The 12,222-nt window shown below is 33.6% G+C and overlaps 1 protein-coding gene across 2 annotated transcripts in view; it reads left to right on the top strand.

Annotated features, from left to right (window-relative positions):
* The window catches only part of LOC130622345 (integrator complex subunit 1-like), a 34,535-nt gene that overhangs the window by 22,131 nt on the left and 182 nt on the right, over positions 1–12,222 (top strand). Inside the window, exons 27-43 of one of the 2 annotated variants that reach the window (XM_057437803.1) lie at positions 645–1,189; positions 1,271–1,381; positions 1,735–1,975; positions 2,278–2,392; positions 2,670–2,763; positions 3,626–3,650; positions 3,723–3,827; positions 4,532–4,661; positions 5,257–5,390; positions 5,846–5,990; positions 6,786–6,839; positions 7,497–7,624; positions 8,099–8,277; positions 8,810–8,880; positions 11,025–11,116; positions 11,484–11,593; positions 11,941–12,222. In XM_057437803.1, coding sequence (XP_057293786.1) covers positions 645–1,189; positions 1,271–1,381; positions 1,735–1,975; positions 2,278–2,392; positions 2,670–2,763; positions 3,626–3,650; positions 3,723–3,827; positions 4,532–4,661; positions 5,257–5,390; positions 5,846–5,990; positions 6,786–6,839; positions 7,497–7,624; positions 8,099–8,277; positions 8,810–8,880; positions 11,025–11,116; positions 11,484–11,593; positions 11,941–11,969 — 2,308 coding nt within the window. In that variant the 3' untranslated portion in view covers positions 11,970–12,222. The remainder of the gene's footprint in view (positions 1–644; positions 1,190–1,270; positions 1,382–1,734; positions 1,976–2,277; positions 2,393–2,669; positions 2,764–3,625; positions 3,651–3,722; positions 3,828–4,531; positions 4,662–5,256; positions 5,391–5,845; positions 5,991–6,785; positions 6,840–7,496; positions 7,625–8,098; positions 8,278–8,809; positions 8,881–11,024; positions 11,117–11,483; positions 11,594–11,940) is intronic. The other variant, XM_057437802.1, reaches the window with a different exon arrangement.

Genomic DNA, 12,222 nt, shown 5'->3' with positions numbered 1-12,222 from the left:
TTTGCTCCACAACACGATCCAACATTTTTTTGTTTGCGATTTGCTTGATTTCTCTCATCGCAATGCATCAACTTGCACGTTTTATTGCTTATTTTAATTTTTGCCTTCATTCAAGATTTTGGTTTTTCTCATAAACAGTGATTTCCCTGTTTGTTTTTTTGCTTTGTTATTCATTTGTTAGAAGCGTAAGTGGGAACTTTTTTGTAAAATACTTTAGGAGTTATAAGTCATAACTCTTTATATGGTGGGAAAAGAAATATAGGCACCAAACGTTCATAAATAGGTAATAACTCAACAATTGCACCAAAAAATAGAATTATTCAACAACACACTATAAGTGAGCAAATTGTACCACAGTAAAATTGTATGCAACTGCAGTTAAAGGTTTTGGAATTAAACTTCAGTCACCTTGTTAAAATGCAATTATAGCATGCAGTTAGCATGTTGCAAATTTGATGCAAGTCAGGCTTTTTGCAAATTTCACATTATCTGTTTTTTTTAAAGTGAGGCAATGCAGTGAGCGAACCATGTTGCATTATGTGCTGTAATATCACTTCCTTAGACTAAAGTTTAATTATTGGCCTCGTGCCAAATGAGCAATTTACCCTGACATCATCAAAAAAGAATCTTATGATTTTTTTAAGCGCTGACATACTTACTGAAGAATTCATCCAAAAAACTTTGCTTGATATGTTCACGTCAGATAAAAACAAAACACCGTCAAAGAAATTCTTGTGGTTGAAACAAAGGTTAGCACTGGCTTGCATTTCAATACAATCTGATGATTCAAACGTTACACAGTTGGTTGTGTCTGTACTGATAGATTTGTGTGACAAGGAGAGCTTTTGCAGTAATTTCTGCACGCATAGAGCAGCTGGTGCTATACTCAATTGTGTCATGAGAAATCAAAACACAAAGGCAGAGAGCAAAATGATGTTATTTAAAAAATTAGCAAAATGTGCGACAAAGTCATCTGAAGTAGACAAGCTTGTAAACTCTGCATGCAGAAAGTACAATTTATTGAATGAAGCAGAGAATACTTCCTCCAAATCAACAAAGTTGGATGTTGTTTTAAAAGATTTTTTGGCGTGTAAAACACAAGTTGAAGCAGTTAAGACAGGAAAGAGAATGTTATGCAAGATGCAGGAAGAGGGAATTGAAAACTTGCCAAAAGAAAAATTAGTAAAGGGTATAAATATTTATCAAATACGTTTTAGATGTTAATTATGGTATATAATACTGATTATTATTTATTCTCTTGTGGTTTCAGCATGCAAAACTATGTTATCTAAATGCAGATTTCTTTGTGAACGATTTATTCATACATTCTGCTCTGGTTTTCAAAGTCAAAGAAGCATCAAACGATGCTTGGAAGTATTGAGTATGAATTTAGCACTTTTTTTATTTGTAATGTTAGTAATACGGAATCAAATCGACTTAATTTCAACTGGAATATCCATGAACAAATGTCTATGTGAAAGTTGTATCCATTGTCCAAACATTTCAATTTTCAACCCTGTATTTAACCTGAAAAATCCTAAAAAGTTTTTTGGATCTTTCTCAGGCAAAACTAAGAAAAGCAAAAAAGACCAGAAACAGATCCTTTATTCTTTGGCTTTATTTATAAAATAGTATTAAAGCAAGTTCTGTTATTTTACTTGAGGGTTTTTCTTGCATTATGTATGTTTTTGTATTCCCAGGGAATTTTTGATTTTGTTAAATTTCATCTTGTAGTTGAAGTATTTTCAACCTGCGATGAAAAAGATTTGGGGATATTAATTGATTGGATATCGATTCTTGACCCTGAAATTCTTCATTTAAATCCAATCCTTCAACGAGAATTTCTATTCAAACAAAGAGATGCATGCTCACTGGACACGTCCTACCTTGCTTCTATGCTTGTACATGAGAGTAGAGATTTCACTTTGCAAGATTGTTTGACGTGGCTGCTGACGTCTCAAAAAGATGTTGACAGGTTATTATTAGACTTGCATACATTGGGTGATTTAATTTTAATTCACCGTATTCTATAAACATGTGATGCCCAGGATTTGAATTTACTGTTTATTTGCAAACAAATTATACGGTAATGCTTTGCTTAGGTGTATGTAGATGTATCCCAGGGACACCAGAATGTCCAGGTGTTTAAAATGGCTATGGTATTTACTTAGATAGATTGAATCATGATCAAACTTAGGGCTACTTTCATTTTTTTGAAACTGCCTGCTTTGTTTGTTCACAACATGTGTTTTTCCGAACGTTGTTATCTTATTGTAGCTTAAACACAACAACCTGCTTAGACGTTTTAAGTGCAATGTTCAACAATCCTCGTTTATGGCAAGGTCGGGAAAACAAACAAACTGACGAAAGCAGTAATCTTCAAGATAAATCTGTATGTTGTTTACGTTTTGTTGACTTCTCATATTCTTGTTTTTTCTTCATGCAATAAAAGTATGAGCTGAACATTTCTAAACTTTCTGTTAATATTTTTAAAAACCCCATATTTAATATTGGATTTATAAAAACCTGTGATCAGTTATTCTTTCAGCAATTTTTTTCATTTCTTCATAAAATTACTGACGTGAAATACCATTAGTCTTTTTGCGTTTGTGTCAACAATTGAAATAGTGACATTAATGTGTTGTATAAAAAAACATTTCCTTTTCTAGCTAAACAACCATCAAATGCGAATTGATCTTAATGTCAATCAGTTGTACAGACTTATTGAACTGATGCTGCATGAACTTAGACAAACTATGAATGGTATCCAGGATTTGATATTTGCTTTTTTTAACTTTTATGTAAAGCAAAAGATAAAATTTTATCTTTTGCTTTCATAATCCCTATAAAAATAGCGGCTGTCTATGTGTAAGAAAAGGTTCTTTTTACAGACACACCCAAATAACAAATGTGATGTGTTTTGTGAACTTCCGTAAACTTTTTCATGAGGAAATAACTAGTCGCGCATATTAATACGTATGTTCTGTTGTTCAAAATAGTTGCTGGATGTTTGATACTCCTGCAAAGAAAATCAGTAACTTTACGTTGAAGAGGCACGAAATATCCATATGGATTTTCCCATAGTCTAACAACTAGCTCCTTATAATTAATACCTTTATTCTGTTCAAGAATATACAAGAAATAGCAAATGTCTAAAATATCTACAAGGGGTTAAATTTTCTCGGTGGTTTTATTAAAGACTGACAACTAATTTTGATAAAAAACAGTTTGCTGATCAACACGTTTATTAATTGTCCACAGAGTGTAAAGATGTAGTGACTGGTGCTTAATACACCTTAAAATTCTGAATCTATGAAAAGTAATTCTTTTTTTCTGATTGTATTTATCTAGGGATGATGTAATTTTTTATCAATAAAACCCCCCAGCTTATTTGAAAAAAATAGAAAATCGCATCAGACTGCAGGATGAAATTAGTCTTGAGAAAATTAAATTGGGGCAGCTTTGAACATTTGTTATGCCTTTATTCACCAAATGCTTTAAATTTGTTGGTAATTTTTGTTTTTATATCTTTAACAATTTTAACACCTAATATTAAATTGAGTTGTATAAAAGATTTCTTGATTATCCTAATATTTTAAAACTGTTTCTGTTGCTATGTTTTTAGATGGAGCATCCAATGAAAGCGCCACGTAAGCAACCTCCTTTTGTCTTCATACAGTAACAGTGTATCTTTGTAGTTTAATTTCGTATATTTTTTAAAGCCTCGATAGTTTGATGGAAAAGCGTCTGGCGTTGTTATTGAATCTATCCGCGAAGGAGACACAGCGACTAAGAAAAGCAGTTAATCTGATGAAACAACGAAAGAAGTAGGTATAATTCAGCAAAACGATAAAAATAAAAAGAGAAAATTGGTTTCGATTTTCTTCCATTTGTGTCCGTTATGACTGTAACATTTCACATTTCGTGTATTTGTGTAAATTTATTTTATTTAACTGTGCTTTCGAGGTATTTTTCACTCAGCGTAGTCATGTTCTACCTACCCAAAAAATTTTGTTGCGTCTCTTGGGTGTGGACGCAAATGCTTGTTTCATTGATATTATTTGCAAAACCCTACCTTTGATCACCTAAATAACAACAATAACACAATACATTTCATACAAGTGATTAATATAATGATGTGAAACTGACCTGACTTCTGACGTACGAAGTGTATCAAATGTATAGGGTTGATTATACACTTTTCTTAAAGCACTTCTTGTCAAGCTTCGAGAATAATTTTATCGGTCTTTCCTTAAATTATGTCAAGGGTTTGCACATGTGTCAGTTTAAATTGTGTTTGTTTTAGTCATTTTTTATTTGCCTATTCTCAATCTATATCTGATCCTTGCACATTGCTCTGTTCTAATTCAGATATATCCTTCTTGTATACGTAAATTTTCAGCATTTGTGAGCTTTATATTGTTTTTAACCAATATGCTCAAAAAGATAGTGTATAGTACTTCAATATTTTACAAAATGTTGAACTGCCACTTCCCATATGTGAGATAATAGAAATTATTTGATTTATTAGGTTCCCAGAACACGTTGAAACCTGTTTTATGAAATATTTATACATGCGTAAACCAACTCTACTTCGCAATATGGCGGCTGAGCTTGGCTTGAATGAGAGTAATATGCTACCAAACGAGAATAAAACTGAGGTATTGTGAAACTTAATTTGTTTCTATTTCTCATGGCTTTGATGAAAAGACGTCAGATAGATTGTTTTGAAAAAGTGTGAAGGGGTGGAGTGCTTTGTAGAGGTATTTGCTTAAAGAGGGAAGGCTCATCAGGGTTGCAACCTTGTAAAATTAATCCCTTAATATTCAAAACATCGCTTTGTATTTTTTTTGTATTTTTTACTATGAGTTGAAGTTTTTAATGCATTTAAATGTAAATTCCATACAGTCCACATCTCACATTTGTTTTGTTTTTGACTAAGTTTTTGTTTTGCACCTTGTCTCAAATATTTAATCCCATTGACTGTAGAGTTGTTTTTAAGATATTCACACTGAAAAGAAAAATTTTAAGTTCGGAAAATTTTTACCGATTTAGATCATCGTTTTAATTTATGACGCGGTCCTTGAGCACAAACGTATAGTAAAACTTCCTCTAAAAAAAATCATAATTTAAGGCACACAACCTGCTTTGAAACTGAGGTGCAGGTTTTCTTAGACTAAAAGCCAATGATAACTTGGAATTACTCGTTTCTGTTTCTAATTTTAATTTTACTTTATGGCTACTTTTCCTCTTTAGATGGATGAGCTTATTCATCGGTTAATTTTAAAAATAGCCGAACCTGCTGGTACTCCTGAGTGGGAGATGAAATTTAAAAATGTTAGCACAATAAATAAAAGACTGGCAGTTACACATCCTTTTGCGTTTATCAGGTATTATGGAAATAGATTCAATTTGCTTCGCAAGCTGAGATATCTTTGATACAAAAGATAGTATTCACAGTGTTCGTATGACTTAGAAGAAAATATAGATAAGAGATTTAGGTCAAAACATGTACAAGGTCAAAATTTAAAAAGGCTTCAGACCAGAAAACCCAACAAGCCTTAGCAACTGAGACTAAACTCGCAAAGGTTGTTTTGTTAAGACACCTTACATCTTGAAGTTATTAGCTAAGAGAAAGTAACTTATTTTTCTTGGCGATGAGAACTTAAGAAGTTCAATTGTAAACATTAAAGAGGGACTTTGCATGAAACGATTGTGAAAGTATTCACATAAAGTCTTTTACCTGTAATTTTCCTCCCTATTTTAATGATTAACACAACTAAAAAAGATTATTTTATATAAGATAATTATTATTTTATTACGTCATCTTGTGGTCTTTTATTAGACAACTACCATTTATGTTATCCATGCTGAAAGGGAAAAGTCGGTTATCACATGGCGCATTTAAACTAACCAATCAGCTAATGTTGTGTAGTCACGTGTTTGGATTGTTTGATCTTCTGCGACCACATGTGTTTCAACAAGACATGGTAACGACATTTTACTTTTTGTTTATATGAGATTTTGAAAGGGAAAGAAATAACAATCGAGTTTACAACCCACCTAAAAAGCGCGTAGTTGTGTTTGAACAAAGAATTTTGGTGACAGTTTTAAAGTGAAATTTTCCTTGTCTGACAATAATGCTCTAAAGCACTGTTATTTGAAATCAAGGAATTTAATTGGAAATTATCAGTAAAATTTAGGAAGTTTCTTAGATGGTTTTATTTTGGTTGACATAATTATGATGTCTAAGTAGCAGGTACCTTATGAAAACTATTTTGTTAAAATATTCTGACCAGAATTTCTGAATTGTGTTACCCATGTTATTTGTATAAAACATGTTTCAATTGTCCTGTTTATCGTTTTCTTTCTAACCGTCTTTTTGTTTCACAAGACCTTTTTTGACTGTGTACAGTTTAAATTTCAATTTAAAACTGAAAAGCAACAGCAAAATAACTTTCTGATACCTGGTCGAAACAGTAGCAAATTATAATTGGAAGACAATCAAATTCTGGTGTTGTTTTAAAGTATTATTTTGTGTATTCACCACCCTGTGTTATACACTTGAGATGGAATAAACTCGTGGAAAATCTCTTTAAAATTTGCAAAAATAAGGAAAAATTAATTTTTCTTAACCTGTTTTTTAGCCAGTAAACTGTTCACTTTTTTTTCTCAGAAACATTTTCACTTATGTCCAACCAGATCACTCCTGAAAAATGGTCTGGGAAATTTCTTAAGTTTGCTTTCTGAAAATGAGTGGCCACCATATTATAATTTTTTTCCAGGCTTCTAAAAATATGATGTCTTTGTTTGTGGAAGTCTTTTTGGATCTAATACAGGTAATTATTTTACTTGATATCGCTTACATTCTTATTTTTAAAGCTTACCTGCCACCAAAACCCATTAGTTGAGTTGTTTTTAATTTGGACCAAAAACACAGCATACTGTAATCACTCGAATAACTGTTTCAAATAACTAAAGAGAGGTCGAGGTTACTGACAACAAGGGAATAATGAATTTATACTAGTACTGTGCTATGGTATTAACGAGCAGCCAAGTAAGACTAACAACTATTTTGCAACTCTAAGACGTACGATTCTGACTTACTCAGACAAAAATACAACAACAAAAATTATCGGTTCGGAGAACTTTACAGACAGCCAAGAATTAAGTTTAAAGAAGATGATATTTGTCGAAATATTTTTACATTTAAACCCCAGTTATTGGGGGAAATGGTTTACTTTTTTGGCTGATATCAGACGTGACTTTGGATCTTGCTGGATAGTAATGACACCTACATTGTCTTGCATCACCTTGTTCTACTTTCACCATTTCAAATACCTTATTTTCTAAAGTTGGAATGCTTCACAATCCCATATTTGGGTTTTTGGCATTCTTGTATTGAGAAACAGACAAAGAATGGAAGTGTTGAAAAAATACCAGAAGGAGCAGTGTTCTACTTTTTGTTCAGTTTTGTTACATATTGCATTTTATAGTCCTCCTGTCTGGCGCCTGACGAGTGCACAGTATTTGTGAGTAAACTGGTTGAGTTTTTGAATCATTACATCGCATCTGGTAATAATGACGTCGGTAATGTTTTGTCCAAGCACGAAATGTTTTTCCGGTGAGTCTGTTTAAACATTTTTGTTGGTATTGCAAAAAAATCCTGGAAATGTCCTGCAGTTTTTTCTTAAACTGTTTGTTATGTTTTGTCCGAACTAAATATTTATTTAATCCGTTCGTTTCATCAAGTGTTGCAGAAAACCTCATGTTTTTGCCGGCTTTTTAAGATACGGGTAGCAGGAAAAAGTGGCAGTGTTTCCTTTTTTGGTTTTTAAGAGCGGATTTTCATCTGACCAAACAGAAGTTCCTGAGTTGTTAAGATTTGAAGGTCCTCGTTGAAAGCTCTGACAAATGCTGAATCATGCTTGTCTATTCTACGTTGTGTCATGTTTGCGCTATTTTTTAAACATTCACTGTGAGACACCTAACACTGTCTCCTTTTCCGCCATATGCCTAAATTATAACGCTATTCACTAAGGGGGAGTAAAAGATGACAAGTAGAGCACACAGTTTTCAACACGCCTTCTCCATTTAGGGATTTATTGTACGATTTCCCAAACTTTCAAGGACTGACGTCAATATGCAGTTTAATCTCCACACTTCACTCTTCTCCGGAGGTGAAACCCACTTTAGTTGCCTTAACTGCAGCTCCGTGGAACGAGATTCAACTCACTTCTTTTAAACGAAGACTGTCGATGGACCACCATGATAAAGGTAAGTGGAACAAGCTTGAGTCTTGATACAATTTGGAAACTATTTATGACATAAAATCAAAGAAGTAGTAAAGAAATACAAAAAATTCATTTCCTTGGTCCTTTTGTTGTAAGAAAACTGCATTTTCCAGTTGCTCATTTGTGGACAGTAATTCAGTTTTTATAATACGACAAATAAGAAATTATTTGGAGTGTTTTTTAAACTAAAGGAAGAATTTTTTTTTACTTTCTACAAACGTTTGACATCATGTTTATGTGTGCATAAACATAAAATTAGAGAAAGGGGAAGGGTCGTCTAAAAAGATTTGAATGTGAGAGGCCACTACCAACTGGCGATGTTGTTTTAGAGCAGAGAAGAACCTCAAAAGGTGGTTCACTGTGATCTCTTATGGTGTATTAAAGTTACATTTACACTGAATTTAAAGAAATCTATTTCAACAAAGATGTAAATATGATTTAAGAAGCAGTAGCAACCTTTTAGAAATGTTTTGTTACTTCAATTGTCAAACCGTGATATTGTTTATGTTTTGTAGACTTACTAAGCGTGCTTCGTGATTTGGATGAGACTTCGAAACGAAAGACAGACATACTGCAACATTTCATGGTAAGTGTGTAGTGTAAACAAGTTATTGTGTTACGATGTTACAGCAAGCTAATCCATCCTGAAATAACCGCGAATTTCCACTCTATCGCTTTATGTCGACCAGCGCATTTTCAACGTTCCTCCCCCGCCCCACACATTTGCCAAAGGCTGCAGAGCATTCCGCAAGTGATGTTGTTTTGCCATTTTGAAAAAAATAGCCAAAAAACTGTTATTTTCCAAAATCTATGAGCAGGATGGTAGGATGGCGCGTGGCCTTGTGGTCATGGAGTTCGCTTCGTAATCACAAGGCCCGTTGTTTGGTCCACAGTGCGGGCATGTTTAGCGAGTGTCTTTGCAGCTACGGTCAACCCATGCCATGTGAGGGAAATTGGGTAGGTATTGCCAATGTACACTTAATGTATACATTCCGAACACAGGGCCCACATTGATAATAGTGTTTCCAACACTGAAAATATTCGGAATCTATATAATAATACGCCAGTTTTGTCTGTCTGTCTGTGACTTTTGCAAATTGGATAAAATATTCTTTATAATTTTCTTTAACAAATTCTATAAACATCGCCTATAAAATTGTTCTGTATGTTACCAAACATTAACGTTAAAATAGTATTGACGTCAAAGAAAAGTTAATTAAGATTAGTAAAGCCATTACAGTGCACTTAAAACTTTGAGGCCAAATAACTTGGAAACGAGGTGGTGACGTCAATGATTTTTCACCGCGTGGGTAACTAGGGACCACCTGGGACCAATTTGGGTAAGTTTCCCAAACCTGCGTCCTCGAATCCGTTTCGGAATGGACGGGTTGATGCGTCACCAAAAAACCTTCAAACTCTAATATCTCTGCAACCGTTTGTCAAAAGTACACGATCCTATACATTTTCTTGATCAGCGTTTCAAGATCTATACGATGAAAGCAGCAGGTATACAAATTTCTAAAAAAAATTTTGGGGGTTTGACTGGCCATTGCTGACGTCAGCAAAATTTTAAAACCCTTTTATCTCATTAACCGCTCATCAAAAGCACATGATCATATACATTTTCTTGATCAGTGTTTGAACCTCTGCACAGTATAGGCAACGAATAAACTAAATTTCGCCATAAATTTTTGTAATTGCACTGCTGACGTTAGCATAAAATCTAAAACAACCTATTTTTCCATTGTCCTTCTGCCTAAGTGGATTTCTCCACGGGCCTTATCGACTAGTCTATATAATAATACGCCAGTTCTGTCTGTCTGTCTGTGACTTTTGCAAAGTGGATAAAATTTCTTTGATAAAGTCTGAAAAACATCGTCTATAAATTTGTTCTGTAAAATACCAAACTTTGACGTTAAAGCAATATTGACGTCAAAGGAAAGTATATTAAGATTAGTGAAGCCATTGCATTGCACTTTTAAATTTAAGGCTAAATAACTTGGAAACGGGTGGAAATAACTGACGTCATCTCCTGCGTAGGTAACTAGGGACCACCTGGGACCAATTTGGGTAAGTTTCCCAAACCTGAGTCCCCGAATCCGTTTCGGGAATGGACGGGTTGATGACGTCACCAAAAAACCTTCAAACCCTAATATCTCTGCAACCCTTTCTCAAAAATACGCGATCCTATACATTTTCTTGATCAGCGTTTCAAGACCTATACAATGAAGGCAGCAGGTATACAAATTTCTAAAAAAAATTTTTGGGGGGTTTGACTGGCCATTGCTGACGTCAGCAAAATTTAAAACCCTTATATCTCATTAACCGCTTATCAAAAAGATATGATCGTATACATTTTCTTGGTCAGCGTTTTAGCCTCTGCACAGTACAGGCAACGAATAAACTAAATTTCGCCAAAAATTTTTGTAATTGCACTGCTGACGTCAGCAAAAAATCTAAAACAACCTATTTTTCCATTGTCCTTATGCCTAAGTGGATTTTTCCACGGGCCTTATCGACTAGTAATAATAATAATAATAATCTCGTTGTCTGTTGTTGTTGCTGGGTTTTTTTGTTTGTTTTTTATTTATTTATTTTTATTTTAGCTCATGTTCTTAAAACAAATATTTCGCGCACATCAAATTTAAATTGTTATCTCAACTGGTTTGCGCAAAATATGGATGTACGCAAAAAAATTTTATGAACCTGATCTGTTTTTTTGTTTGATAGGAAGAGTTGTGTCTGTTGACGTCATCCTCGCATCAAGAGATAAGAAATAAGTCACATATGCTTTTAATACGTCATTGCAAACAACAACCGAAGTAAGTGGAATAATTTTCATGGCGTACTATTTTATCAAATGAAGTTTTACGAGTTTTATTTTTATCTGAAATAAGCGTAATTTACGTAAGGTATTTGCAAAACATTGCAAATATTGATGATTTTTTGAAACATTCAATTCCAAGACAGCAAAAGAATAAAATGCGTAAAAAGGTAGCGCGAAAATTTGAAAGCAAAGCTTTTCAATTTATGCTGTATTTTGTTATGTTAAATCTTGGAACCTTTTTCTCTATCATATTGTATTTTCTGAGCTACCTTTATTAACATCAACTATTCTCAAAAATGTCATATCATTGATTATCGTGAGGAGATAACGTGTTTTTGGTCATCATTTTCTTGTTTTCTTAGAAAATCTGCACGACTGATCGAGTTATATTTGGAGCGTTTAAATTCCAACAACACTGACGTCATGATGTCAGCTGCTGCGCATGTGTCTCAAGCACTTCTACTTTGTGATGGTATGTTAGTTTCAGTTGCGTTGATGTTTTAACCAATAGTTTGCAACTCTCAGAGAATTTAATGACTGTATGCATTGATCCCATCGAATCCATGTAGATCTCTTTTATAGTTTTTAAGGGGTTTATAGCGACTGGAAAGTCAGGGAAAACCATGTGACCAAGTAGCTAGAGAGTCAGAGAATGTCACGAAAATATTTATTTTTTTCGTTGCGTTGTAAGAGGAAGTTAGAAATTGAGTTTTTACTGTCAAGATTTTTTTAAAAGTTGTGTGTTATTATTGATCAGTGATAAATTTGTCATGATTAAGTTTATGTTTAGTCCGGATGTTTCTTCTAATTTTGATCTAGCATGGAAGTATCAAACACTTGTTCCATGATGTCTCCTAGTATCTTTTGAAGCCTACTAGTCAAGGAGAAGGATGTAGTTTTCAATCTGTCTGGTCAGGAAAAGCCAGGGAATATTTACTTGGATAATTGTTGTGAACCTGGTTTTTATACTCATTTCTGTACAAGTTGATAAATGCTCTAAACAAAGAAAGAAATTGAATGTTTGCTAGCAATAAGTCCTGTGAATCCTTAATAGTGCTCACTCTTCTTGATTTACATTCTAATTATAGATGTGTGTTCTTT

Source organism: Hydractinia symbiolongicarpus, chromosome 12 (genome assembly GCF_029227915.1).
Source record: "Hydractinia symbiolongicarpus strain clone_291-10 chromosome 12, HSymV2.1, whole genome shotgun sequence".
Taxonomy (NCBI): Eukaryota; Metazoa; Cnidaria; class Hydrozoa; order Anthoathecata; family Hydractiniidae; genus Hydractinia; species Hydractinia symbiolongicarpus.
This window is presented reverse-complemented; position numbering and strand designations above follow the sequence as displayed.